At 51.3% G+C, this 27,715-nt stretch overlaps 10 protein-coding genes across 10 annotated transcripts; 4 read left to right on the top strand and 6 right to left on the bottom strand.

Annotated features, from left to right (window-relative positions):
* Positions 1-257: 257 nt before the first annotated feature.
* On the bottom strand, positions 258-8,958 carry IAR55_000851 (uncharacterized protein; the record flags this gene model as incomplete). The annotated part of the gene is made up of 15 exons (XM_066943984.1): positions 258-458; positions 528-1,066; positions 1,118-1,193; positions 1,242-1,401; positions 1,479-1,654; positions 1,722-1,986; positions 2,046-2,409; positions 2,472-4,355; positions 4,423-6,976; positions 7,026-7,141; positions 7,190-7,412; positions 7,464-7,830; positions 7,891-8,045; positions 8,098-8,690; positions 8,898-8,958. The coding sequence occupies 15 exons, from the start codon at positions 8,956-8,958 to the stop codon at positions 258-260; spliced, it is 7,734 nt and encodes a 2,577-aa protein (XP_066805185.1).
* Positions 8,959-9,424: 466 nt separating this feature from the next.
* Positions 9,425-10,936, bottom strand: IAR55_000850 (uncharacterized protein; the record flags this gene model as incomplete). Its single annotated transcript, XM_066943983.1, has 5 exons — positions 9,425-9,655; positions 9,725-9,832; positions 9,904-10,329; positions 10,432-10,686; positions 10,799-10,936. 5 exons carry the CDS (start codon positions 10,934-10,936, stop codon positions 9,425-9,427), a joined length of 1,158 nt encoding a protein of 385 aa, XP_066805184.1.
* A 353-nt stretch (positions 10,937-11,289) lies between these two features.
* IAR55_000849 (uncharacterized protein) lies at positions 11,290-12,791 on the top strand (the record flags this gene model as incomplete). Its single annotated transcript, XM_066943982.1, has 12 exons — positions 11,290-11,332; positions 11,414-11,452; positions 11,558-11,604; positions 11,656-11,691; positions 11,776-11,831; positions 11,897-11,996; positions 12,066-12,081; positions 12,135-12,160; positions 12,212-12,293; positions 12,393-12,586; positions 12,647-12,709; positions 12,768-12,791. 12 exons carry the CDS (start codon positions 11,290-11,292, stop codon positions 12,789-12,791), a joined length of 726 nt encoding a protein of 241 aa, XP_066805183.1.
* A 344-nt stretch (positions 12,792-13,135) lies between these two features.
* Positions 13,136-13,684, bottom strand: IAR55_000848 (uncharacterized protein; the record flags this gene model as incomplete). Its single annotated transcript, XM_066943981.1, has 2 exons — positions 13,136-13,270; positions 13,424-13,684. The coding sequence occupies 2 exons, from the start codon at positions 13,682-13,684 to the stop codon at positions 13,136-13,138; spliced, it is 396 nt and encodes a 131-aa protein (XP_066805182.1).
* Positions 13,685-14,052: 368 nt separating this feature from the next.
* Positions 14,053-15,244, top strand: IAR55_000847 (uncharacterized protein; the record flags this gene model as incomplete). The annotated part of the gene is made up of 5 exons (XM_066943980.1): positions 14,053-14,572; positions 14,663-14,691; positions 14,820-14,894; positions 14,973-15,018; positions 15,084-15,244. The coding sequence occupies 5 exons, from the start codon at positions 14,053-14,055 to the stop codon at positions 15,242-15,244; spliced, it is 831 nt and encodes a 276-aa protein (XP_066805181.1).
* A 608-nt stretch (positions 15,245-15,852) lies between these two features.
* IAR55_000846 (mitochondrial 54S ribosomal protein mL49) lies at positions 15,853-16,638 on the bottom strand (the record flags this gene model as incomplete). The annotated part of the gene is made up of 2 exons (XM_066943979.1): positions 15,853-16,011; positions 16,315-16,638. The coding sequence occupies 2 exons, from the start codon at positions 16,636-16,638 to the stop codon at positions 15,853-15,855; spliced, it is 483 nt and encodes a 160-aa protein (XP_066805180.1).
* Positions 16,639-17,171: 533 nt separating this feature from the next.
* Positions 17,172-17,982, bottom strand: IAR55_000845 (uncharacterized protein; the record flags this gene model as incomplete). The annotated part of the gene is made up of 4 exons (XM_066943978.1): positions 17,172-17,206; positions 17,373-17,434; positions 17,673-17,806; positions 17,911-17,982. 4 exons carry the CDS (start codon positions 17,980-17,982, stop codon positions 17,172-17,174), a joined length of 303 nt encoding a protein of 100 aa, XP_066805179.1.
* A 397-nt stretch (positions 17,983-18,379) lies between these two features.
* Positions 18,380-22,235, top strand: IAR55_000844 (uncharacterized protein; the record flags this gene model as incomplete). The annotated part of the gene is made up of 13 exons (XM_066943977.1): positions 18,380-18,455; positions 18,519-18,550; positions 18,626-18,909; positions 18,982-19,162; positions 19,225-19,300; positions 19,369-19,547; positions 19,607-19,682; positions 20,197-20,210; positions 20,575-20,798; positions 21,007-21,150; positions 21,308-21,765; positions 21,820-22,034; positions 22,107-22,235. The coding sequence occupies 13 exons, from the start codon at positions 18,380-18,382 to the stop codon at positions 22,233-22,235; spliced, it is 2,088 nt and encodes a 695-aa protein (XP_066805178.1).
* A 431-nt stretch (positions 22,236-22,666) lies between these two features.
* On the top strand, positions 22,667-24,721 carry IAR55_000843 (uncharacterized protein; the record flags this gene model as incomplete). Its single annotated transcript, XM_066943976.1, has 8 exons — positions 22,667-22,718; positions 22,786-22,853; positions 22,941-23,195; positions 23,313-23,644; positions 23,717-23,743; positions 23,801-24,230; positions 24,376-24,469; positions 24,594-24,721. The coding sequence occupies 8 exons, from the start codon at positions 22,667-22,669 to the stop codon at positions 24,719-24,721; spliced, it is 1,386 nt and encodes a 461-aa protein (XP_066805177.1).
* A 448-nt stretch (positions 24,722-25,169) lies between these two features.
* IAR55_000842 (uncharacterized protein) lies at positions 25,170-26,854 on the bottom strand (the record flags this gene model as incomplete). The annotated part of the gene is made up of 8 exons (XM_066943975.1): positions 25,170-25,264; positions 25,338-25,393; positions 25,463-25,491; positions 25,566-25,635; positions 25,741-25,856; positions 25,995-26,081; positions 26,175-26,314; positions 26,539-26,854. The coding sequence occupies 8 exons, from the start codon at positions 26,852-26,854 to the stop codon at positions 25,170-25,172; spliced, it is 909 nt and encodes a 302-aa protein (XP_066805176.1).
* Between the last annotated feature and the right edge of the window lie 861 nt (positions 26,855-27,715).

The raw sequence follows: 27,715 nt of genomic DNA, 5'->3' as shown, positions 1-27,715 counted from the left end.
GACCTCTGATTGAATTCCCCGAAAGGACAAAACGAGGGACATTTCGGACATGCCCCGAATTCACCTCGGGAATACCCCGAACGTCATTCACCCCGTACTGCGGGTCGCTCGCTGCTGGTCTGGATCTCTCGCTTCGAGCACGCGCAACTCATAGTACATGATCGATTATACACTTCAATTCCAGTCGCCTTTCATGGCTCTCAAATCCCGGTCTATAGATCGCTGCCCCATCTTCCTGAAAATCAAAGGTGGACCCCTCAAGTCGTCCACATCTTCTCGATATCACACCACCACCCTGCTCCCTCTTCCTCCGTCACGTCCATCGCTTCCACCGGTGGTAAGAAGCTTTCTGTACCTATCGGACAACGCTTCAGATTTCCTTGCGTCAGGAGATAGTCTAGAACGTCGTTCATCTCTAGTCGATCCAGTATCATTTGCATCGTTTCTCTGAGTCGTCGCTAGATTGGATATCAACCACGTGTCAGTAAAGCTGCCAAACAAGCAGTCTCTGGCTCCATCGCGCTCACCTCACTGAGACCCGGACGAGCAGCAACCTGAGCAATTACCGCGTGCAATGCTCGGTTCCATTCCCCTTCCATGAATCTTCCATAAAGATCGCACCAGCGTCTAGGCTTGGTTTGTGCATCGGGTCTGCTGTCCTCGGCATGACGCAACAAAGAAGATGGAGCACGAGTTGTGACGGTCCAGCTGTCCCAGTGCTTCCGAGACACAAGACGAGCAGTATCGTACCCCGCCCAAAATACCGGAGATTTCTCCGCAGTTGGGGACGCAAGCGAGGCAAGGGTCATATTCATGGTGTCGAGAGAGCAGCCCAGAGCCTGGAGGAGCTCGGGCTTAGTCATCCCATCGGGACCAGCAGTAGCGACAAGGTCGGTAGCCTTGACGACGTGGTGCTGCGTCTCTTGAGTGCTGTCAACCGTAAGGTCCCAATTGCTCGGCGGCTTGCACAACTGGGGATCCGGTAGGGTGGTGATACTACCACCGGTGCGTGACAGAGACGATTCCAGACGTTTGACCCCGAAATCAAATTCGTACACATCGTCATCTGCATCGACATCAGTTGTGTATCGATAAGCGGCCTTGATCTCGCACTCACTAAGCTTCCGAGTATTGTAATGGTCCGATTCGAACTTGATTGTGGGGAACTCGTCGATCTCGAACTCGAAGTCCACCTGCAGTTGACTTTTAACTCTGTTCGTGACGTCGAACGCCACACCGACCTCGTGATTCGACACCATGTTCATCAACGCTGCCAATTCTCCTGATCGGCCGATGATAGGCCATTCAATACCGCTCTTGTCCCTCTCCAACATCTCATGCAAGCCTTTGGCCTCGACTGGTAAATTGTCGGGAAGCGCGCCATCGCTCAGTTGTTGCCATCTATTTGCGTCATATCAGCCAAATCCAGTATCGCTTGTAGCTCGCGAAGACTTTTGCCCTGCTTATAGCATACTTACTGCGGCGTGAAGTCATAGAATCTGCCAGCTGTACTTCCAGAAGTATGATGTTTCTTGATTATTCCTCTGTCCACAAGATCGGCAATCGCTGCTTCGGTTGTGCCCGATCCCCACTTGCTCAAAAGGTCATCTCCGTCAGCCGGATCATATACGGTTGTGGCTGTGCCGACTATCATCTGTATCGATATTCGTTGTTAGCTTGTCGTCATAGCCTCAATGACCGTCACACTGTCCCTTACACACCTTCAGTGCAGCTTCCAGCAGTCCAGTGTCCCTATCAGAGCGCCATCTGCTTGAGGCTGATGAAGGCTCGCTGTATAGCGAAAGGTGAGCCAGCTGGGCCACGCGGATCTCCTCTGCTGAGGACGAGTTGGCAATATTATCAAAAGTATGCTCCTCGACCTTGACATAGGTCCAGGTATAGTCATCTGAGACTTTGGACTCTTCGGGAGGAAGATCTGGTGCTCGATCCTTCTCTTCCATTGGTGTGGAAACCGCCAGCAGTCTCCTGAGACGTCATCTATTGATCAGCTTCACGATTTTAGCACGGCACAGCAGCTCACTCACAAGGACTTCTTGTCGACCTTGGCTCTCAAGAACTCCACGTGCCTTTTCAGATCGAATTCTGTCGAGCTATCGGGGTCCGCGTCAGGTAGTTCGGCTGTTCCTCGATACTGCACCCAGACATCGTACCAAGCTTGTTCTAGCCTATCTAGATAAGCCAGTTTGCCTGGTTGTGCTGTTATCTTCCTGATCCGTGCGAGGAATGTTTGAGTAGATATATCTGGGTAATATTGAGACATCGCCGCTCGACCTTTGTATCCGTTCGTCCGCGATCGTGCCCGAATGACAGCTTCAGCATCGAGAAACAGATCATCGTCTTCTGTACTCCACTTGCGTTTCGATCTGGTTCGTCGTTGGGTGGTTGTACCTAAACAAAGCACCATGAGTATTTATCCTGCTGGCACCGGTCTACTATGAGGCAAGGCTTACCCTTCGGGTTACTTTTGGTAGAGTCTGCTTTCGATCGGGTCCACTTCAGTTTCGGCGCTAACAACCTCTGTCTCTCTTGGTTCTGCTTTCTTCTGTCTTCCAACATCTGCTCCCTCTCCGGCACAGTCATGCCTCTACACAAGTTCCAAATTCCTGCCCAATGATCCAGCATCGCGTCTGAAAGCTGGAGCTGCTTCATACTGCCCGACGTGATTATCGTTTGTCGGCTGACAAACTCCAACATCTCCACATCGTAGTGTACGCCTTTTCTGACTGCCGAAGCTTCGATCCTTGCTTCCCATTCTCGTCTGTTGGCTTGTTGTCGCTCAGAAAGTCTCTCACGAAGTGAATTTTGAATCTTCTGCTGTCGGTCCCTCGCGCGAAGTACAGATTCGCGCAGCCGGGCGGCTCGACGGGCGATCTTGTCTCGAGCCAAGCTGACTCTACGGTCCAGTTCCGCATCAACGAATGCCGGTCGTAATGCATATCTGTAAGCGAGATTTTCAACTTGCTCTTTCGTCGTGAGCACCCGTTCAGCTTTCTGCCAGTTGATAGCGGCATTGAGGGCTTCTCTTTGAATCTGAAGAAGATGTATCTCATCTCGCCATCTAGTACGATGTTGAAGTATCCTCGAGTGCTCAGTTCCGATATCTGACACGTCGGGCACCCGAGCTGTTGTTGGGAAGACTGGTTTGACCTCATTTGTGATATTATCCGAGATGTCGACCTCAGAATGCAAAGACGCATCCTTGATTGAGCTCCATAGGTGGTCCAGATCACTGTCGACTTTGGCCGGAACCAGCCCCAGAAACGGACGTGCGTCCAACGCAAGGTGATACACGGGCGCGTAATCATGGACCAGGTAGTATGTCGCCCATACACCTGCTTCTCCGAGCTTGAATCCTCCTCCACCTTCCATCGACGACTGATCAGCGAATATATCCGCGTTCGCCGGATTGGCAGGGAAAATCGGCGAGATGATCTTCAGAGACACCAGAATCTGCAACAAAGTTGCCAACTTGTTCTTCGTGCTGTGACCACCAAAACCGCCGGATGGTTTGAGATGCTTGGGTACCTGCTTGACCTTGAGAGCCCGGTGTGCCGGGTCATGCATCCATTGTTCCAATTCCTCATTGAATTGAAGGGTGAGTACACATGCGAACCAGTCTCCCACGGTTATATCTTCGAAAAGAAGAGGGAGAGCAAAGATTTTGGGCGATGATGAAATGATCGAGGTAGAGCTAGTGTCCGAGAACGCCTCGAGGATTGCGCGATGCAGAACCTGAGCGCGAACGCATCGACCGGCCTTCCATCCATACAGCTGGGCGACCACATTGATCTCCTGCACAAGAGAGGCTCTCGTTTCCGAGTAGTGGCGGTGATTGATTACCTGGTCATTGTTCCTCGGATCCTGCGTGACAATCTTGTTGCCGGTCTTCGGCGTAGACCCCTTGATTTCGGTGAAAGGTGTGGCAGGTAAGCTTGTAGTCGGACGTCGGAGGTCCTTTTTCAATGGTGTAATCATTTGCGACATCATTGTCGACATTTGTCTTATGTACTCTTGACGTTGTTCGTCAGGGAGATCTGACGTGTAGACGACCGCCGTTTTGACCCACCGTCCAGTTGGGGTGGGCGTCGATACTATGGTCTCCTTCAAACGACCATCCTTGAGCAGAGCGCTGGTGACTTTCTTAATGTGGGTTCGATCCATACCATGAGCGACAGATGGTGCGTTTGGATGATCGGTGCCGGCGTACTTGTGAGCCCAGTCTCGATGTTCGCTTTGCAGCTTGTTGCGTATCAAGATACCGCCAGAATCGACCAAACATTGATGAAGCTCGTTAGCTCGTCTGATGGTGCCGAGATCAATTCGAGTTCGCCCAGCTGATGACCTACATTAGCGGAGCCCACATAACAAGGCACGCCAATCGGTACATTAGGCAGGACTTACCGCTCGTTCCATCAGATTGCGTCTGCTCTGCAGGGTCCAAAACTCGAGAGAGCAACGATCTAGAAGGCTCTTGTACCTCACGAAGGGGAGTGCCTGACATGGATCGAGCTCGAGGTCCCCGGCTCGCTGCAGGTGAGGTCAACTCAAGCCCCGAGCCCCCTATGGATGTTCCATACTGGGGAGCTGCGAGTATCGGTGCGGGAGTAGCTGGCGGACCCATCGACGTACCCGTCGATCGAGCTTGAGGGATGGCCGGGGTGACAGGACGCGCGTAAGACGGTTCTGAAGCATCAGAAGGAACCATTGGATCAGATGCTGCCACAGTCTCGGATCGTTGCTCTTGCACGTCTTCGTCACGTTGCGGCTTGACTACCGGCTTGGTCGGTGTAGGCATAACCTCAATGCTTTCAATACCTTTCCTTTCGTCAGCATCTTCCGAACATTTGGATACAGCTCGATTCCCCTCGACTTCGCCGATCATTCCCGCGGGTAGTTCAAATGGTACCTCCTCCATCGGTTCCTGAGAGATGTTGAATATCGACCTTCTAGGCGTGAGGCTCTGTTGCGTGATCGTGAAAGGTGAGGCATCCTCGTTGTGCACGGCTTCTGCGGCTTTGAATACCTTGGCCTTCTTCTTCGTAACCTCTGGAACAGGAGTGGCAGACGGGTTCACTCCCAGTGATACCTTACGCTTTCGGCTGCTCTGTGCGGCCGCCGGAGTCTGAGCGGAATCCAAGTGACTCGAAGCTGCCGACGTCGAACCGCCACTATCAGGCTGGCTCGTGACAAGAGGAGTTGCCTCCGATTGCGCAACGGACCCAAGCGCGCTTCCTGAGGGGGATTTGGCGAGGTTTTGCTGCAAGCAGATATCACTTGCCTCCCGCGATCGGACAAGCAAGCCCGACTGAGCTAGTTCGACGAGAATAGATCCAATACTCGTTTCCATCGGAGTATTCGAAAGAGGTATCTCGTCGAACGTGACAGAGCGATCTGCTTCGGCTCTCATGGATCCGGGCGACTGCTCCGTCTCGATTGTGACTGGATCGTCCGTCTGAGGAGGTAACGTCGGGGAACGTGGCAGGATATCCTTTGCTGTCTCTTCGTCGACCGCGGGGGGATGTGTTGATTGTTCCGGTGGTTGTACTGGCTGTGGAGTATCCACGAGAGGCGTTTTTTCTACTTCGGCAGCTTTACTCTTGCGACCCCTGGTTCGTTTTGGTACAGCTTTGTCTTTCTGCTCGGCCTTGTCTACAGGTTCTTGCTTTTGCCTGGCTTTGCCGTTTCTCCTCAGTCGTGGGAGAGCTGCCGGAGTTGGAATGGCGTCCGATTGACAATCGATGTCTACGATCGAGTCCGCCACTGGGACATCGCGGCCGCTGCTGTCCTCCAGATGGGCTGGATCTAGTGGCGGGTGAGTGCTTGTGATGGCGGGCATAGATGATGAGGGTACTGTTTCTGCCATAGGTGTTTGTGGTATTGAGATGTTGCTTTGCGCCACAAGGTTTGAAGGTCCGGCTTGGACATTGGCAGAGACACCACCGACAGCTGGCTCATCCGCGACTCTCTCATCGTGCCCATCTCTATTCGTCTCTCCCGCATCCTTGTATTTGACCGCTTTCTTCTGTCTCTTCGACTTCCTGACTTCAGCTTGTACGATCGACTCGCTCGTGATCCCATTGCCATTCTGATCCGCTCGTTTCCCTTTCCTTTTGCCGGGCTTCTTCGTTGTCGCGAGGACCGGGCCGCCTCCCTCTTTATCGCTCCCTGCCTGACTGGTGTTCCTCACCTTTTTCTTCGCTTTTCCTTTGGTTCCTGAATGTGCGGCTGCGTGTTGCGTAGGGAACTTGAAGTACCAATCCGGTGGCTTGCCGTTCTTGATAGCTTCGTCACTACACTGTGGGGGCGGTCCGATACCTGTGTAATCTGACGGTGCTTCGACCAATAGGTTGCGCTTCTTCATGTATACCAGAATAGGCGGCAGATCCGGTCGAGTGTAGACAGTACCAATGATTCGTCGATTGACTTTCCCGTCCTCCTCGACAACGTGCACGTATTTCCGGGGCCTACCTCGCACTTGATTTTCAGTGGTATACCTGAAAGCTTTGGCGCGTTCTAAGATGGAATCCTTGTCCGTCTTACGGCCATCGGCCCCCGCTCTTGCGGTCTTCGGTTTTTGACGCTTGACAGCATGTCCAGTTCTGCCAGCTGCCTTCTTGACAGGACCAGCGGGTGTCGCGAATGCCCCTTGATCGACCAGAAGGTGGTACTCCTCCAAACTGGCGTAGAAGTGTTTGTGAGAGACATCGGCCCACTGATCTGCGTTGTCCGGTCGTAATATAGCCGCATAGCCTTCCAATTCCTGCCCAGAAGCGAGCATGAGTTTTTGATACGCTTCCGTGGTGAATAATCGGAGGCGACGTTCTTTGCCAACAGTCTCCATGGTAGACGAAATGCCGAGAGACCACAAATGTGACGGGATGGGCGCACTGTCAGCCCGAAGGACGGCAAAGTCGACGCCTCGCTTTTGCATGTAGCTAGTGTCATACCAAATCTCCTGTATATCCATTGTCAGCACAAGGTCTGAGTCTATGTGAACAACTCACGTTGATTGTGATTCCGTTCGCACCGGATCTCGCCACAAGCTCATGTATTGAGTACTCCACAGAAACAGTAAGCGGGATACCACCGGGTGGCCCATATGGCGGCTGGGCAGCGATCTCTACGGTGAATCAGTCAGTGGATGAGTCCAAAAGCACACTTTACGTACCTTGCAGGTCAGGAGTGTCTTTTTCTTCTTCATCGATAGCGTGCACATTATCTTCTTTCTCGTTGATTGCGGACGACTTGTCCGGGTTATACTTGACAAGCCGGATGCAGGCCGTCTCCCTCTCGCCCACAGCGATGCGTTCGACTATGCCATCGGAGACCAAGGCGTCGATCTGCCTCAAGACAGCTCGTCGATGTCTCGTCACCGAGGGTCCAGACCATCCCTGTGTGTGCTGTCAGGAGGCGATTCATCCCTAATGGTCAAAATCACTTACAAGTGGAACAAGAAGATTTTTGGTAGCAAGGAGATGATTTTTCAACATCGGATGTTCAAGCATATTCAACAGCCTATGTCTGACCATGTGACCTGCCATCAAGTCGGCCTCTGATAACGACCCAAAGTTGAACCCCCACTCATCGATGGACCGCAAGTCGTCGACGTTCGGATCAACCACATCGTCGCCATTCTCTTCTTCCTCCCCCACATCTACGTCCATGGCCGCATCATCGTTGCTCTGCATTGCGGGATCGGACGGAACAGTCTTGCCGATGAGAGAAAGATAGTTTGGATTCTGATCTAGAAAACGATGGTAAACAAGAAGATTGGTGATGGCGCCGTGGAGAACGCAGGGAATTTTGGTGCTGAATGATTGTCTTAGCACACCCACGCATATCATATGAAAAAAGAACCGTCGGACTTACCATAGGCCTAACCCAACTAAGACTTTCATGAAATAGTGCATACTCCCCTGACTGGATCCTACCAGAGGTCCCAGATCAATTGCTGTAATGCCTTTGTCGCGAGACATGGCCGTGAGCTGAAGTATATGGAAGACGATAGAGGTGATTCTGGACATCTGTCGGAGTGTCAGCTCGAATTTCATGCAGCACAGGCTGGAAACAACTGACTTTTTGATGAGAACCAGTCAGACGATAATATATCTCGTTTTCGGTGCATCGTATTCTAAGTCTTGCTCCCCATTTTGCCGATAGACGCCTGAAGTCAGTTGTTGGAATTTTGTCCAGGTCTGGCGTATCGTCTCCTGTTCCTCCATCATCACCTCCTAGGACGCTCAAGAAACTTTGACCTCCATCTTCCACCTTGATTCCTCCTGCCGGAGTTCCCGAAAGCTCATCTTCTTCATCATTGTTCTGTGTCTTCGGCTTGTTCCTCGCTTGTCTCCTATCATCCAAAAGTTGCTTGCCGGTCTTGAACTCCTTCCCGGCAAGCATATAAGCTAATTGACGGCCTTTGACTCCGTCACGGTACAATGTGGAGAGATCGATATTGGTTCCGACATGTTGAGGTGGCTCCCAGTCAGGTGGCAGAGGAGCTGTGCCCAGGTCGGTGGTACCACCAGGGATGAGGATCGGATGGGAAGCGATGATGATCTGAATACTAGGAAGGGTGCAAAGGAGGGTCCAGATGTGGGCGAAATAATCATGGTCGACGGATGATTCGAGTTTGACTAGATGTTGCAACAGACGTGTGGGGTCGCTACCTATCAGTCCCAACATGGATTAGCAAGGGTCTTTATAGACAATCGAAAGGCGGACAGAGTATCATGTTCGACAATTCTGAACTAAGACACTGTGCTCATGGATGGACCACCTCCACCTCAAGGTTTTCGACCCGGTGACAATGAGTTGAAGGAGGTTCGAACGCACGACCGGGCAAATAACATTTTTGATCTTTGAAAAGGACTCACCAACAACCCCATCATACGCGATATACTCCACACATGTCTCAAGTAACTCGTGTATCCGCATCATGACGTCCCTCACACCCCCCTCGGGCGCGTGCTTGTGTAATCTTGTATCTGAAGCAAGTGGATGGATCGATGAGGAGAAGAGCGGAAGATGTTGAGTTCGCTTTTGATGGTGGTTTCAGCGAGGAACGGAATTAGTCGTAGGTTCGGGATTTGCTTCCGTGATCAGCTGTTGTGGCGCAGAATTCACTTGGGTTCAGCAGCTTAGCCATTCGTTCTTGTGGTGGGTCCATCATTCGTAGCTATTCCTCGTACCGTTGGCATGATTACTTCGTGCCAGGATCGATCTGTCACGGAATACCCAGTCGTACTTCGGATGTACTTTGGAACCAAACACAAACCATCCGCAAACTGTTCTTTTTGTCATTACGTGTGGGAGAATGAGAACCGCCACAGACAGGTACAGAAAACCCAGGTGGCGATAAATCGAGCATGGATTCTGAAGAAAAGATCATGCATATGCCACTTCACGACTCGTTCGTTGTTTCTGCATTTTCGCCATCGACGACGTCTACCGCTTCCGCCTCTGGTCCCTCGGTAGCAGGCCCTTCTTCCCCTTCGCCATCTTCGTCTTCTTCACCGCCTTGCTTCCGTCTCGTCTTCCGTCCACTTGTCATGAATTTTCTTTGCGGAATGACCGCCTCGAACGCTGCTGCCCAATCTTGCAGATTCAGGTACTGTAGCAGAATCTCGAACACCTTTCGTATACGACAGTAAGCTTTCGACAGTCGAAATGGGACGAGGTCGCAGAGAGTGAATCAACGTACCTGATTAACGGTCAAGACCTTTCTTGTGGGTAGGTTGGCGAGATAAGTTCCTATCGGTAACCTCGCAGTTCGGATTGCCAATTTCTCTGCCTTGTCTTGGCATAAATTCTGGCCCGTGATACCGTCCATCAGCAATTCGCTTGAATTCGACATGCAGTTTTAAATGGTAGCAAACTCACCTTGTATCGATTTCGATCCACGATTCCGCCAATGATATAGACCTCATCCTCGCTCAACGTGCTCAACTCTTCTTCCGCGTCCGCAGAGAGATAGACAAGCTTGTGTTTCCCTGCCTCCAGTCCTGACGGCAATCTCGTTCCTGTCAATTGACCTTCTAAACCTTCCTTCTTCTGCTCTTCCACCTCTGATGCGGGATGTTTGTGTAGAAGAGCAGCGCTTTCCAAAGCCGATTTGAGATCCGCTAGCCCTTCGTTCCACCAGTAGCATCGATTCCATCTAGCCCAATTGGCATTGACCATCTTCTCCCATAGTCTGGGAGAAGCGGTAGGTGAGAAGGTTGTATGTAGAATCGTTCTAATAGGTAGTTTAGCAGTACGGTTGGTGGAGTAGAGATAGCCCAGCTGTTGCGACATTGACGAGATTTCCTGGTCGGACGTACACATGGTCAGCATTGTATTGTATGCAGTTCAACAGCTAAGTCCTCAACGTGCAGTCATGTTGGGAGTCACACAGAAAAGCATACTCACTTGCTCATTCATCAAATCATCAAATCCTAGATCCACGACCACTCCACCTCCCCAACCATTCCCTTCCTCCCCATGTTCAGCCTTCCGCTTGGCCACTTTCCGTTGTTTCTCCAGTCGCTTTCGTCGTTCCACGATCTCGCGTTCTGCCTCGCTCAACGTGCCTTCCGCATAACCTTTCGCAAGTTGAGCGGTCCGGATCTTCCGTCGTTCTTTCTCGGCGGCTCTTTTCATAGGTTTCAGGGCTTCCATCCGGGCCTGATAGCGGTTCAATCAGCCTTGCTGCTGTTGACTGTGTTCATTGAATGTTGATTGAATCGGGTAAAGCAGAAGAAAAACCGCTTGTGAGTTGGGGACATCAGTGACCCACCTGTTTAGCAGCTCGTTTGACTGCGCTCTTGCTCATCCCTTCCGGTCGACCTTCATCACTTGTACCACCGGTGACTCCTGTGGCAGGCGCAGTAGACGGTCCAGCATTCATAGCGTTCTCTTCTCGGTCGACCTCCATGATTAATAACTCGTCTGCCTGACCCGTTATTGTTGATGAGGTATAAATCGACCACCTGAACAACAACTTTTGATTTTTTCAGCTTTGTGAACGGTTGAGTGGAAACAAGTGATGACGTGTAAGATAGCTCGATCGCACACTGCCGGTTAGATAGATAGCTACACTCCAAAGTCTCATTCAACTCTTCCTTCTGTCTTTTGTTCTCCCTCGATTCTTGTCTCCTCATCGCTAGCCACCAACATCGACTTAACAGGCTCAGAGCATCTCCTGATAATTCCCCACGCGAGCGGTCTTCCTCACAATTCTCCCCCCATACATAGTCTCCATTCACTCTCCGACCATCGATAGCCGACATGTCAGACGCTAGATTACGTCGTGTGCAGAAGGAGATCAAAGGTCAGTGTTGGGATCTTGCATCCTGACGTTTAGCTTTTGAGACGTGACGTTGCAAAGCTGATGCCTGCTCACGTATCTCAGACTGTGCGAAGGACAAGACAAGTCAGATCTCCATAGAAAGTACGTCCGATTCGCTCAACGTGTTGCAACTGTGTCACTCTTTCTCGTCATCCACATATTAACATTCGATCTTGGACCCTTTCGCTGACATTCTTTTCCGATTAGTGATCGACGAGTCCCCCTTCCACTTGATTGGCGCCTTCCCTGGACCAGTCAGTCAGCTTTCACACCAGATGGTCCGCTGGAGCTGACTCGTGATACAGCCTGATACACCGTACGAGGGTGGATACTACGAAGTTGTACGCGTCGCTCGCACCTTGCCGCAATTCACCTCTCCTGCCCGATCTGAACACTGTATCTCACTCTGTTGCTTGCTTCAATAGGACATTCAAATCCCAGACGCATATCCCTTTCAGCCAGTTAAGATGAAGTTCATAACGTAAGTGTGGTGCGCGACTAGTCAAGCTGTGACCATGACAGCTGACCACCGACTAAACCGCGTAGAAAAGTATACCGTATGTCTTGTCAGCTGTTTGCGGTCAAGAGTAATAACTATGCTGACCTAGCTGCTTTCCCTGAAGATCCTAATATCTCGTCTGCAAGCGTGAGGTTGTCATGTTGGCTTGGCTTTCATGCAAACCGCTGACCTAGTGGACCATATCTGCATGTCTAGGGCGCTATCTGTCTTGGTGAGTCGGACTCAACCTCAACGAGAGATGCATGTACTGACAGGCATCTTCAGATATCCTGAAAGATGCTTGGTCACCAGTCAGCTGCCGCCAACATGAAGTGGCTAGGTCAAGCTGACAGTTATTCCAGGTTCTTACACTAAAATCGACTCTGATTTCATTACAATCGTTGCTCTGTGATCCTGTACCTAACGATCCACAAGACGCAGAAGGTATGTCTTTCCCTGTCCCCCTTTTCTTCCAATCCTCTTGTGAAAGAAGGGCGATACTGTGTCACGGCAAACCGAGCCAACTATCTTTGGTACCTGCAGTGGCGAAGCACTACTTGGCCGACCGAGAATCATTCAACGCTACTGCTCGACACTGGGCCCAAGCTTATGCCCAAGCGCCCGCTCACAAATCAAAAGCTGCTCTTGGGGGACATGCAACAGACGCGGAGATGGCGGGGTTGACAGAGGACAATGTGGCTTCGTTCACCGACATGGGATTCCCAAGACCTCAGGTCGTGAGTTCCGGTCACGCTTCAATGTGAAGTCCAATAGGCTAATGATTCGTTCATGTGTAGATCGCGATCCTCAAAAAGCTGAATTACAGAGGAAACAACGTGAATCCAACGTCATATAACAGCGTGAGTAGCGGTCGTTCCTGTGCGTCCGAGATCGGAGAAGCTGATGAAGGTCCGCTAGGTTCTTGAAGAACTGCTGAAATAAGGAAGTGGGCATCGAAGAGGTCATCAGCGTGGACAGGGGATGAGACACGATAGAGTTCGGCGCGACCACGTTCAGGCACTACGCTTAGTCAAGATATGACATGCGAACCACGTTGACCATGAGCGATGCATTTTCACTGTACTGGAGAGGTGTATTATGTCACGTCATGCGTTGATGTTGAGCAGTCTGTCATTCTCCAGATATGCTGTCTTCCGGATGCTCCCAGGTCTCCCCCGACATCTTCAGTCGATCCTCCTGGACTGTGATCGATGTTTCGTGCTTGAGCCGCCAGCCCATGGTTCCTATCTCCGCTGTGGAACTTTGCCATATCCCATACATCTCATCTATTTGCCACCCTGTGAGGTTCCGCTGACAGATCGCCAAGCGTCTGCAGCTTGTTGGTTGCCACTCTTCTCAGCTGCGTTGATAGTCGCTTGTCTTCTGAGTTCGAGTGTTCGACGTTTGTTGAAGTAATCGATCTGGGAGGCAGAGCAAGGGTAATCAGCGCCAACGAAATGAAACTGAAGGCGAATTCCCCCGCTCAGCGTACGATGTGTCTGTCTCATGTATGGAGATGATCCATGAGGTTGCTGCACATCTTAGAGCCAGTGATCATACAATCGAAAACGTACCCAGCTCTGCCCACATGCTCTCTCATACTCCCCTCTCTCTCCTGCGCAAAACCCGGCACCGCCCTCTTTCCCCTTCGGGACCTCGTCTCCCGCCAGGTAGATCTTGTTCTTATCAAGACATGCGAAATACGTATCTCTAGCTGACCAGCATTGTTGACGTTGTTCTCGGGTAGGTGCGGGTTTCTCGATCTTCTCGTTTGCGGATGATGAGGACGAGGAAGAAGAGGAGGACGAGGAGGAAGAAGAGCCGAAACCGAACATTACGAGATCTGTTCTATGGCGTGAACAGGGGATGGTGCGCTACGAGAGGGGGATGCGTGGCTTGCCTGAGGTAGTCAGGAATGTGACAAGATGGTGTGCAGACTATTTCTGGCTACGACGGAGATCAGATCAATGAAGACGAAATAGAGAGAGGTGAGGTCTGACAACGACCCGATCGAACATTTCCGTTGAACGCAGAGGGAGACGGAAGCAATTGGAATGTCGTGACGTCGAGACATTCCGACCACAACACAGAAGTCGGTCCGGAAGGAGGCTGCAGATCGACCCAAGCTACCTCAACAACAATGATCAACAAGCAGCGATCTTGTCAGAGCGATGCTTGCGTAAGTTTATTGAACGCTAGGGTGATGTCGTCATCCTCTTCACCTTCGAATACGGGTGTCACGGGTGTCTCGAACTCGACCACGATACTGTCACCGCTTCCACCCTCCCCTTCTTCCTCGACATCATCACTCACATCAGAAGAAGAAACGTTCGATCATCTGGCTCCAGTCCCATCTCCCGTGGTTGTCTCATTGACGACCAGGTCAAACGGCCGATCTGATGCGGGCGCTGACGCTATTCCGACTCCGACTCTGGGTCTGAGGGATCTTGTTCGTATGCACAAGATGGAACGCAAGAACTCGTCTGCTGCAACGGGAGCGATTACGACATCGACAACCCCAGCCCCAGCAGCTACACCCTCCACTACCAACCAAGTTCAGATCACTGTAGCTGCCACTGCGGGTGCTGGTGATGACGAAGCCCCCCCATACGCTGATTCGAATAATCGTGGTGAGGTATTCGCGAGACAGGTGGTGATCAGAGGATGGAAAGTTGTAGGCGGTAAGAGCTGGACAGATATGGGTAAAATCGGTGCATATGTCGGTGAGTGGTGAATGATAGGGCTTGTAGCTCGGGCCGCCTTCCACCGTCATTGTATCATTCTGGATAGCGATTGATGCGATCGATTTTCAGTCTACGATATAGATATCGGATTACAAAACGTGAGTTGGCGCAAGCGTTTCAGACTCTTTCTTTTTTGTCCGGTGACCATACGGTCCACCTTGATCGAACAAGCGATGACTGGAAGACCTGACTATATAGACAGCTGACATGAGTCTCTCAATCGCAGGGCGGGAACATTAATATCCTCAGACGATATACCGATTTCGTTAAACTTCGATCTGCTCTCAAATCACGATATCCTGTAAGTCGAACCACCAGCCTCCGTTCGTAAAAAAAAAACGTGCTGGCATCGAGCTGAGCTAGGCCCATGAACACACAGCAGTTGGAAGCGGCTATTCCACCGTTACCGGGCAGAGCGCATATATGCAAGTATAACCTGGCCTAAAGTTTCAATAACGTCCTGAAATGAGCTGATAGTCCACGCCTACAGCCAAATTCTCTGAAAAGTTTCTGAAAGATAGACAACCCCGATTACAGCGTTTTCTGAAAGGGGTGATACTCCATCCCGTGATGGGGAAAGGAGGAGAAGGATCAGTCGTCGGACAATGGGTGATCGGTCCAACGAGTGAAGTCCGGAAATCTCTGGTCTGAACGATGCTGACTTTGTCCGTTCAACATGTAGGTGGATAATGCCTGACTCATTGCGCAACATCAAGACAGAACGGAGGGCGTTTCGAAAGACCGCAAATGGCTTACGGACAAAAAGATGGCGTTTCCAGGCTGCATCATGTCTTGCGGCTCGCTGTCAAATCACGCATGGAGCGACGTCTGAGCTTCACAGGCCTTCCAGATGAAGATCTCGTCAGCATAAATTGTTCACGAACTCGATCAGCCGGGAAGACCTCAATATGCCTTCGGTCTGGGTGGTTTGTCCCCGTCGAGTGTGAGTAAACTCTACGCGGCCTAATCGATCGAGATCTTCGGAGGAAGCCTGGCAGAATGGGATATGCTAGATGATGGAGTGACGATGAAGGTAGACCTGGGCGTTATTCACCAGGGCGCGTGCTTGCCGCGCCCGTCTCTTACAGGTAGAATCGAGATGCGACATCTCTAAGGTAGCTCTGCACAGATTTCCAGCTATATCGTCTCTATAAACTGTTAGCCATCGGACTTGACGTTGTATTACTCGATCCGGATATCAAATGCAGATCCATACTCCATGCTCAGCCAATAATGATGAAATCGCGACACCTAGGCCCCTAGAATCCTTTACCCTCCAACCAACCTTTCACCTCCTCCACCCAGTGACCTTTGACTTGCAGATGGCCATTTGTCGGTCGGATCGTCACGCTGGGAGGATGGGAGAAAGGGTCGATATGTGATTGAGCGAAATAGGCATTGAGTTGCGATTGAAGAGTCTGAGGTGCAGGAGCGGGCAGATAAATGGAGCAACAATTGCATTGCAGGCAGGGGAGATTGGGTTCAAAACGTCAGCTTTAATCAATGACTGAACTCGAGGAGGTCTGCGACTCACAGTGATATCTCCCTGTTACGTCGAATGAAATGTATTCAAGAACATCGAGTCAGCTCTCCATACTCATGTCTGATTTTAACTTGTCGCAACCCCTGCCCGTTCGAAAGGTTCACTTCAATACCCCCAACAAGAAGGAGCTGACAGAGAAGACCAGGAAGAAGAGAGAGCCGCACTGGTATTCACTCACTTCCACTTTTCTGACGATAGTAGTCACCCCACCTCCATTCCTGAATTTCGAATAAACAGGCAGTTCACCACCCGAACTTCTTCCAACATGATACGAGCCTCCTCCTTCTTTGATGCTCCCATCTCCCATAATCGACGACGACGACGATGAAGACGCCGATGAAGATGCAGTTGACGCTGATGTAGTTGAGGCTGACGTTGAGAGCGGATCGAGAATTTTGGATGATGAAGGGATCGCGTTGGGGGAAGAACGTGCTGGAGGAGGACGTCGGCCTCGGGTCATCACTGATCGACCGGCCGCAAGGAGGGGTGGACGAGGGAACATCGCGGATGAGATGTTGGGGTTTGTTGTATGGTTTTCGAACAGAAAGAGGTAGTAGGGGCAGAAATGACCTGAACTTTTGGAATGGATGGATTTGCTGCATGGCGGAACTTGATGGGCCGGAAATTTGATTCCGTCACAAATGCTTTTGTCCTTGCGTAGCTGGATTCGGTGCTGTTCAAAATCTTGACGGGAATCACTTTTTGTACACTGCTCCGCCCCGGTGCACTCTCGCTGTGGTTCTGTGGCCGGGGACTCTAGAAGTGTGGACAATGATGGATTGATTGATCTCAAACGTGCGGATGTGTGGACGTGTGAAGAAGAATATCTTTCTTCTTCCTCAAACCTGTCACTCGGTGTTATTTTACGGTCCACCACTATCCCTCCAAAAGCACGAAGTCAAGCCACCAGATTACGATAGCAGCGCACCATCAGCACGATGCTACAAGCAAGAACACCGTCATCCGTAATTTTTATGCATTTTTCTCCGCTCGATTGCCACACTACACAAGATCCCGACCCTCCTTCGTGTCGGTCTAGTGGTGGCCGTTCTTGTGGTGCTTGAGGTGCACTGCGGGGCGAAATATATGGCCATCCGAAAGTTGCAATGGACATCAAGATGGGGCAGAGACGCAATTGTGTGCGCAAGAGATCGAACGAAAGCATGGGAGGAAAATACACGGAGGCTAGATCAGTATTGTCCTTATGCCAATCTGTCAGACAAAGATGCTACGCACTGTTGTAGTCGATGGTATAACCGATGAGGAAGAGGATACCGACGGTAGCGACGAGAGGCTTACTGTGGGAGAGACAGCGTGTAAGCGCATTGCGATCAATGAGGAATCAACGCGATCCTGGAGATCCCTCCTGCCAATGCAATCTCTGCCACTCTTCTCTTCTCATCTCATCTCCACTCTGCCTCGTCTGTCTCGATGCCACCATTTCGTCGGCTCCTTATAGTCGCTGTCCTTCTTTCTTCCTTCTCATCCCAGACCACGATAGAACCGACTGCTGCAGACCATTTCCCTTCCACTCACCCGCTGGCGTTCTTGCCCCCAAAGTATCGTCCTCTCAACCCGCCAACTTGCTCAGAAGCGGGCTTGGCACCCTTGGGAAGCTTGGAGTAAAAGTCGATGACCTGGGCAGTTCGAGCGGAAGTCGTACCGGAAGACTATACGTGGAACAAATGACCAGTCAGTCGAACATGTCTCTCACAAGAGACGGATGGTACATGAAGACCGCAGAGACGGAGAGGAGGTGAATAGGTAAACGTACGACCGCATTAGGGGTGGCGATCTTTGGGGGGATGAGACCCGCGAGAGAACGTCGAGCGGCTGTGGGCAACATTTTATGCGGGTGACAAGAGAGTGGTGAGTGGTGATCGTATCGAAAGGTGTTGACTGACTCTGTCAAGACGACCAAGCAGCAAGCAAGCAAGCAAGCAAGCGACGATGCCTGCCTCGCAACGGGATACCACCAACTCTCTCAATCCGAGCCAAGTTGTAATCCCGTATATCCCCGAATTGTGGCACCATGCTCGGGATCAGATCTGGGCCGAGAGGGACATGTCCTCGTGCCTGGAATTTTGATTTTACAGCAAATCGTCTGCGGCCATTCTTTGGATGGTACAAAAGTTGGGTCTGGCTCGGTTTTCTTATCCCCATGAATGGATTCACTCTCCTCGATACCGTCTTCACCTCCTCTTTCCATCTAGATCCATAGACTAGCGCATCTCTCCGTCACGATGTCTCCTCCTGCGGATGGTCGAATGGGTAAACGAGAGTCCGGTACAGCCAGAATCTTGGGATCAGGTGCTTCCGGTAGGTGTTTCTGACTTTGGAAAAGAGGTTGCGGTGAAGCTGATGTCAAACGTCGTCTGATAGGTGTTGCTGAGTTGATGGTCTTCCACCCTGTTGTAAGTCTCGACAGTAGCTCATTGTATCGCTTTCTGGTTACAGCGGAGGCTGAAACGGTTTCTTCGCTGTCGCAGGACACAGTCGCCAAACGACTCATGTCCAACAAAGCATCCATCTCAACAACAGGTCTCAACGCCGTCATCTTCCGATCAGCAGCCACCGCCCCCATCTCTCAGAAATTCCTCTCCCTCTTCCCAGGTCTCGGTTATGCCGCCGGATACAAGATCGCGCAGCGGGTCTACAAGTTCGGTGGTCAGCCATGGTTCCGGGATGTGATCGACAAGAATGGAGGTGATTGGTTCAGAAGTACTTTCGGGAAGAAGACTGGTGGGATGTTGATGCATGCCACTGCTGGAAGGTGAGTTCTTGTCAATCTCAGCGCGAAGAAGAGCAAGAGCAACGAATCTGATTTTGAGCATTCGTCATCTAGTCTCACCGGTATCGGAGAAGTCGTTCTTCTCCCTCTTGACGTCCTCAAGATCAAAATGCAGACCAACCCTGACGCCATCCGAGGTCGAGGTCTGCTCAGGCTTGTGACGGATGAGGGTGTTGGAGCTCTTTACCGAGGATGGGGATGGACCATGGCTCGAAATGCCCCTGGTAGTTTTGCGGTGAGTAACTCTGGAACAAGGATGTCAAGAGGAATGCAGAACTGATCGCCTTACACTTTCAGCTCTTCGGTGGCTCAGCCGTCGCCAAAGAGCACATCTTTAAGCTCTCTGACTATTCGTCTGCTACCTGGGGACAGAGTGAATTTCGATCATCACTGTAGTTCAGCAAGCAATAAGTTGTGGCGCTGACTTGGTCCCTTGCCCAGACTTCGTCGCATCCATAGCAGGTGCTGTCGCCTCCATCACCGTTGCCGCCCCTCTCGACGTCGTCAAGACTCGAATCCAGAATGCCAACTTCAACTCCCAAGTCGGCGGCATGACCATCATCAGGGACATGATCAGACAAGAAGGTGTTGGTGCATTCTTCAAGGGATTGACTCCCAAGGTGAGCTATGACCAGCGTTCATACCGAACAAAGGCTGATCAAAATCAAATCTGACCCAGATCCTTGTCGTCGGACCCAAACTTGTGTTCTCCTACACCCTTGCTCAGACCTTGATCCCTCTCTTCGGCAAATACGGTGAGTGCTGTGAGACTGACCGAAGCACCTGTAGTGACTCATGTATCACAGTATAAAACGAAACTCGGCACGCTGTCGGGATATGGACTAAATCCTCGTGGACCCCCGCTCTGACTGACCTCTGTTTTTTTCTCGTACTCGTACGATGGCATGATGCGGAACCTTGTATATACACACTCCCCCCTTTTTTCCTGACTTACATGATGCATGGGATTATAGATTGGATTCTGGTTGACAGATGGGATCACTGCTGCGGCAACGACACAAACCCCCACGCGATTCAGGACCCAATCCACGCTGTTTTGACCCTTTTTTTGGATTTCCCCAAATTCCAATCTCAATACCATCTCCGCTGCTGCTGCTCCTGCTCACCACCAACTCGTACGATTGATTATCAGAACACAACTGCCTTGTCAGATGTCCATTGTTGCTCTCAACCGACCTGTCATCAACAGCTTATACCCAGCAATCAAGAACAGTCACAATCATTGCAGAACAAAAGTAATACATACAGGAATAGCTAATATGGTGAGTGAGAACGTGTTTGGTCAGCTTTCGACGCGGTGTCATCGGGAGAGAGGCGAGAGAGGTTTTGGCTGATCATGACTTGCTGTTGTTCCTTCTTGTTGTGATGTGTCTCCTGGTCCTGCTCACTTCCAACGGCTTTCCTTACTCACCCCTCCCCTTCGAAACACTTTCGTCTCGACCAAATCCATCGCTGCCCTCCTTCCTGCTATCGCCCTCAACTTCTCTTCGCTACCTCTCGCGCCGACACATCCCACCGACTTCTTGTCCTTTTCGTCACTATCTGTGCACGTCCATCTCGTTCCTTGTACGTTACCTACTATCCGTCTCGCCCGCCATATCAATCAACTTCTCATCCCAATGTTAGTCAACCCAACAAGTCTACATCATCTCCGCCTCCCGAACCCCTATTGGATCCAAAGACGGTTCCCTCTCCACCCTGACCGCCCCCCAACTCGGTGTCGTCGCCGTCAAGCATGCTATCGAGAAGGCTGCCGTGAAGCCTGAGAGGATCGAGGAGATCTATCTCGGAAATGTGGTTCAGGCAGGCGTGGGTCAGAGTCCCGCTAGACAGGTCGGGATTGGTGCTGGGTGAGTTGTCGGTTTCTATCCCTGCTTCAGGTCAAGCTTTGGATCAGGTGAAGACGATCTATGTTTGGTGGCCAAATGGCCTGGAGCATCATCGAACTTGACCAAGAAAGGACTCGGAAAGATACTCAGGTCGGAACTGCATTGCCAGCTGTGGTGCACCGTACACACCTGAGAAATAACGCTGACAGGTCTTTGGAAATCCCCGCAGAATTCCAGAGACCACCGACGCTACCACCATCAACAAGGTCTGCGCTTCAGGTCTCAAGGCTATTGGCCTTGCTACCCAGAACATCCAGCTTGGTATTAGGGGTGTCATGATCGCTGGTGGTTTCGAGAGCATGTCTCAAGCTCCGTGAGTGGCACAGCTGTACTCAAATCAAGGTGGCTGACCAAGTGTCTCTCACTCTACCATTCATCTTATGCATCTTCCCTGCATGCTGTGATACGCAACTTCCTCAACCTCCTCATGCTAATGTCGTCGAATAACCATGTCCTCTCACCGCATACAGCTTCCTCACACCCCGTCATCCTCCCGCTTTCGGCCATTTCGAGACCAAGGACTCCCTTGTGGTCGACGGTCTCTTCGATGTCTACAACAAAGTCCCTATGGGTAACTGTGCCGAACACACCGCTGCCAAGCACAACATCACCCGAGAAGACCAGGACGACTTCTGCCTCTCTTCGTACACCCGTGCAGAGGAGGCTTGGGCCAATGGCCTTTTTGAGGATGAGATTGCCCCGGTGACTGTGAAGACCAGAAAAGGAGATGTCATCGTCAAGGAGGATGAGGACTACAAGAAGCTGTTGAAGGAGAAGTTCAGATCTATCCGACCCGTCTTCCAAAAGGAGAACGGAACAGTCACAGCAGCGAACGCTAGTAGTTTGAACGACGGTGCCAGTGCCGTCGTCCTCGCCAGTGGAGATGTCGTTGAGAAAGAGGGTTTGAAACCTCTCGCTAAGATCTTGGGTGAGTTGCCATCGTGGTGGAAAGGTATGTGGAGTATCTGACAATTTGAGACAGGTTACGCCGACGCCGCTTGTGCTCCCATCGATTTCCCTACCGCCCCTACTCTTGCTGTCCCTGTCGCTCTCGAACGAGCCGGTGTCTCCAAGGACGACATTGCTCTCTGGGAGTTTAACGAGGCTTTCAGTGTGGTCGGTGTGGCTGCCGAGAGAGTCTTGGGGTTGGACAGATCAAAGGTAAACATCAAGGGAGGTGCTGTCGCTCTTGGACACGTGAGTTGACCTGTTGGATCTCGTTGGAGAGGCCGAAGAGTTGTCGCTGATATTACGTGTCATTGGTTGTAGCCTATCGGATCTTCCGGTTGTAGAATCGTCGTCACCCTTGTCCACTCTCTCAAGAAGGGCGAGAAGGGTGTCGCAGCGATCTGTAACGGTGGTGGAGCAGCTTCAGCCATTGTCATTGAAAGACTCTAAGTGGGACATGTAGCTGCGTGGCGTGTCCGATTGATGGACAGTGCCAACGTACTCGACATATGGACATGCATTTGACGGGTATTTCTTATATATAATGGATTTGTCTGCTGCGCTTTCGTCGTTGGGTGGGGTGGAGGTGGTCCAAGCGTCAAACGCGTTTCAGTCGACTTGATTCGAAACATGCAAGTTCGTCAATTCCTTCTTTGCATCTCGGCGTAGCATACATACAACGAATAGTGTACTTCGTACCCCTCGAGACGACAGCTCTCACTTGCTTCGCATAGAACACGCAGCCGTTGGTATCTTCAAGGAACGACTTGGGCGCGCTAAGCGCTGTCTCGCTCTTTCGAACGCTTCCACCTTAGTCTTGAAGATCATACTTTGTTCGAATCCTACTCTAACGATTGATTTCCCCATATCCGACATACGAGATGAGCGATAAGCTCTCACCACCAAGCAAGCCACTCACCGTTCTCATCCTTGGTACGTCTTCGTCCTATTATGTGCCGGAGCGACCCAGCTCATATCTCGATAATTCCTCTGCTGTCAGGCGGTACCACCACAGTAGCTCGGGCATTATGTCTCTATCTCCTGGAGCCCAAATCCTCAAGAGCTAGCGTGAGTCTTCTCATCACTCCCTTTCCCACCTCACACCACGTACCTCCGCTGATGACGGCCTTGTCCTTGTCATCCGGTTCCTCACAGTTCGTCCGACTAGCCGACCGATTCTCAGTCTCACCACCGACGACATATCTCGACTCACCATTCTTATCGCTCCTCGGCGACCCGAATACCGCTCTGGAATACAAGCAGGTAAACCTTGGGAGTGTTGACAGACATGAAGAGGTCTTTACTCCGCCCAGGACTTGGAAGGGCGAGAAGATTCAGAGAGAGGCAGGGGGAGGGTTCGATGTGGTCTTCGATCTGACGGGTGAGACGGGGTTTGATAAACCAGAACTTGTGTGTGTCACTCACCTCGTTCCATCTCTTGATGTGCAACATCTGTTCAGGTTGATATATCCACATTGACTGGCTGACCTGACACTGAACTGACTGACTGACGACATCTCTTTGCAGATCCAGATCACCCACACTTATCAGCTAGCTCTATCTCTCGCCACCTCCGCGTCCAAACTTCCCCCATCCCTCATGCCAAGATCCTATGTCCGCCTCACATTCCCGTTCTACGAAATGAAATCTCTCCCATCCTCTTCGATCGGTCATGCGGAGTCTGCTGAGCTGAGACAGGACGGCGTGAGAGGGAGATGGTGGCATGAGACACTGAGAGGGACTGGGCTTTTGCCCGGACTGAACTTCGGGGTTGTGAGATGTGGGGCTTGGTATGGGAGAGGGACGTGGGAGGGTGAGATACTGCCGAGGCTTGTGATAGGTCATATCTATCAGTATCTGTGAGTGTGGCGTAGTGTCTCGAGGCGTTCTTGGGAGGATGGGGTGTGACTGACGAGGCATGAGCCATTCAGGAAAGAGGAGATGAAGTTTCTTTACAAGTAGGTCTAGGTGCTTTCCTCGGCAATTTAGCTGGACTGAGCCTGCTATGTTACTAGCTCCGACCTGCGGATCAACACTATCCATTCTCTGGATATTGCCCAAGCACTATATTTACTGTCACTTTATCTTCTATCTACTCCACGAGCAACTGTTCTCTCCCAATCCGCCTCTCCAGTGGCGTTCTCATTCCGTTCCCAATCCTCTTCCTCATCCACATTGTCCCTCTCCTCATCATCCAAGAACAAACGTATCTCCGTCTCTGAAACGTGGAGGACTATCCCCACTGTTGTATCCGAGAAAGAGAAGGTGCAGATACCGCTGTTCAACGTGGTCGACGAAGGAGATTCAACTCAGGGGAGTTTGGCGAGAGCCGTAGCGCAAGTCTGGGGGATCAAATTCGGCTTCTTGAATAGCACGATGGCGATTCTGGTACAACAGTTCGCTAAGACGGATTTCGAGGAGATGGTAGAGGATGTCAACGAGATGGTGAGTGTGAGGTCAGCAGTGGCGCGCTCTTTCAGCGAAGACCTGTAAGGGACAGTCAGATCAAGGAACTTCTGCGGCTGCCAGTGTTCTCTCGACGTCCGTATTCATATGTCCTCAATAGCTGACTTGAGAACGGACCGCTAAGCACGTTCAGGCGTGGTCAGACATGCTGAGCAGATCCAACCCGCCTATCGATTCATCACCCATCACTCCGTTCCTCGATCAACATGCCTTCAGGAGTGAGTGAAAATCGCCAATGTCATATCCCAAAGCTGATACTCTGATGTTTCCCTCGTACTTCGGGTCTCTTATGATCTTCTGCTCGCCCGGGCTCGTATCGTGTCCTGGCGTCTACACTACCAGAAATGGCGATCTGTCTAGACGGCTCGAAAGCCAAACGAATACTGGGATTCAAACCCCTATTTCCTGGGGTGGAAGTGGACGAACTTCGACGTATCGTCCACGATTTTCAGGAAGATAGATTGTGGTAAGTTAGTTATGCGGCTTTAGGCGTTGATTTTTGTTAATCTTCAACGAAAGGAAGAAGGAAAAGAGGGTTGTCAAGCTGACGAGATGCAACGTTGATAGGCCCAAAATATCCTAAGCCCTAAGCGAGAGTGAAGAACCATCAGTTGCCAGACGTAGAGAATATTTCGCTGCATGACATCTTCTTGACATTATGACATATGTATAGAATGACCTACGAACAGTGACTCACCATCACACTTCTATCACACTAATTCCCCACTGACATCCAGTCCAACAGGAAGAAAACAAGACGATATGACTATCCATCCGATCAACATGCTCATCTGCCCTACGCTTGCGACTTTCCTCTCCACTTCCATTTCACACAGACATGACAGCGTCCCATAGGCGGGGCTCAAGCTCCCCAAACCCATCCCAGATCTCACGAGCAAGATTGTTTTTCTTTCTTGCTCATAAAAAATTGGCCGCGACGTCGGGATAGACGTCGAATCGACGTTGGATGGTGACGGGCAGACCACGTCGAGTGGTAGCCAATAGCTCGGTATCTAGAATTTCCAGAAAACCCAACGTCAGTCCAGCTGTCCTCCCTTGAGACTTGTGCCGAGATATCGGACTTACCGACGTCAGCGTAGATTGTCGTGGGTTCATGTCCAGCTTCAACGATGACCTCGCCACTGGAGTGATGGACAGTCAGTCGGTCGTCCCGCGGCACTGAAGGTAGACCAGTGGATATGGCGACTTACAGAGGGTTGACGACGCTTGAATGACCGTACTGAGTCATTGGGAAAGGGAGGAACGATCAGCTACATGGAAAGATCTCGATAAAGACCGTCGGGCACGACTCACAGCTTGGTACGAAGCCTCGGGATGGCGAGCAGGAGAACACATGGCAATGTAGATCTGGTTGTCGACGGCTCTGTGCGGATGATCGTATCGCGTCAGACATTCATATGCTACCCAGGAAACCGAACAGAACGTGATTACGGAAAGCCGGCGATTTTGAGCAAAGACCACCACTCACCTTGCCCGCTGGAGGAGAGTCCAGTGCATGGGTCCAGTGGTGATGTTGAAGGCTGCAGGGTAGATCATCGCAACGCATCCCTGTCGGGCGGCGATCTGGGCCATTTCGGGGAAACGCTGCGAGGGTTGAGAAGGACGGAGGTAAGCCAATACCGTCGCTTCAGTGAGAATAGAAGGAGCAAGTGAGGCTGGGTGCATGTTCGGCAGTCAAGGAATGTGGGGATGGGAGTAAGATGGGTAGCAGACAAAACATACAATGTCGTAGCAGATGCCGAGACCGATCTTGCCAAAAGGCGTATCGAAAGTAGTCAACGTTTTTCCACCCGTCAAAGTGTCTGACTCCTATTTGATCAAACGAGGTTGCGTGAGCCTTTCCCCGAAGAAGGGACAGATCAATCCCTTCGTGGAGTCCAGACTGACTCCGACCCGACTTACTTTGAATGTCTGTCTGCCGGGGATATCGATATCGAACAGGTGGACTTTCTGGTGGACCGCCACCAGGGTGCCCTCGGGGTCGTAGACCGTACAGGTGTTGTAGATGTTGTCGGTGCTTTCTTCTCGTTGAGGGATTGAGCCTGTGGTAGATGTCAGCGGGGCGAGCTTGATGGAACCGTGACTCATATGTATTCTCCCGTGCACTCCTCCTGGCCCCCTGCCAGTCCAGAAGAGCAGGTAGAATCCCATCTACAGATCGCAGCGCCCATTGTGCCGGAGATTTGTCGCCCAAGCCCTCGCTACTCCACGGACTCCTTCCGGTACCATCCTTCCAAACTCGAACTAGGGCCCGTTGCGAACTCACCACCAATCAACCAACATCCACTACTCCTCGCCATCTCCCTCATAGCCTTTACCGTCTCGCCCTCCTCCTCCTCCCCGACCTCCTTCCTGTACATGGTGCCGACCTCCGGCACCTTCTCGCTATACTCCCTGAAGCTGCTCACTGCATAGGGCGAGTTCCAGATCTCGGGCAAGACGATCAACTGTGGTTTCGGGACTGACGAAGCGGCCGCTTGGACGGCGGAACGGGCGATGGTGATGTTGGACTGTTTGTTGGCCGTCAGGGAACCGAGTTGGAGGAGGGCGAGTCGGAAGGGCTTCGCAGAGATTTGGGCCATGGTCCAGTTCAGAGCGTGGGGGATTGGGGATCAAAGGGAGTCGCTGATGATAAAGCCAAAGCTGGTTGATAAGATGGATGGACGACGAGTCGTTCAAGCGAAGAATACCTCGCGTTTTCAAGCTGGCGTTCTTTTGGCTTGCGTCGACGAGTAGCAGTCGACCTCGATGGACAGGTGGATGGACGAAGTGTTTATACGTAGTCAGTGATATCAGTCCGACAAGCAAGTTCGAGTCTTCGAATCGTGTCGAGAAGACAAGACAGCAGAAAGGAGAGGAAACGAGAGGAGATTCGAAACGTAACATCCAATTCGTTCAGAACCCCCGGAGAACGACCGGAACACTTTGTCCGAAGCCGAACGAACGGGGGGAGATGTCCGATCACATCGTCAACGCTTGCATCCACTTTGTTACACTTCTTGCACAACGCTTGTATCATGTATGGACTGGATCTTAAATCGCATGGAATTGCCGATATCCGGATCGACCAATGCATATCTGCTCCCTCTCAGATGCGATGTCTTCGGACAAGAAGACTGATACAAGAACGGACGAGCATTCCTTGTCCTCTGTTCGGCATTCGGGATGTCCTCCGCTACGTGTCGTCTCGGGTTACTGACCAGACCACAGCCAGTTTCAGCTGATCGGATTTCAGTACGGTCACTTAGCCGATGCACCCCTTGGCTCGATCGACTGCTCCTTCGCGTTTGAAAACTGTACCGCCCCGTAAGGCACATGTAGAACACTAATCCTGCATCATGGTCGTCAGAATAAAAGAATAGGAAATATGTATATGTCGGACGAAAGAATAGGAAATGTCCATCAACATGCTAAGGAGGGATAAAGAACCGATAGGATACAGC

The sequence above is a fragment of the Kwoniella newhampshirensis genome, chromosome 2 (genome assembly GCF_039105145.1).
Source record: "Kwoniella newhampshirensis strain CBS 13917 chromosome 2, whole genome shotgun sequence".
Taxonomy (NCBI): domain Eukaryota; kingdom Fungi; phylum Basidiomycota; class Tremellomycetes; order Tremellales; family Cryptococcaceae; genus Kwoniella; species Kwoniella newhampshirensis.
Note: the sequence above shows the minus strand (reverse complement) of the source record. Positions and strands in the feature narration are given on the sequence as shown.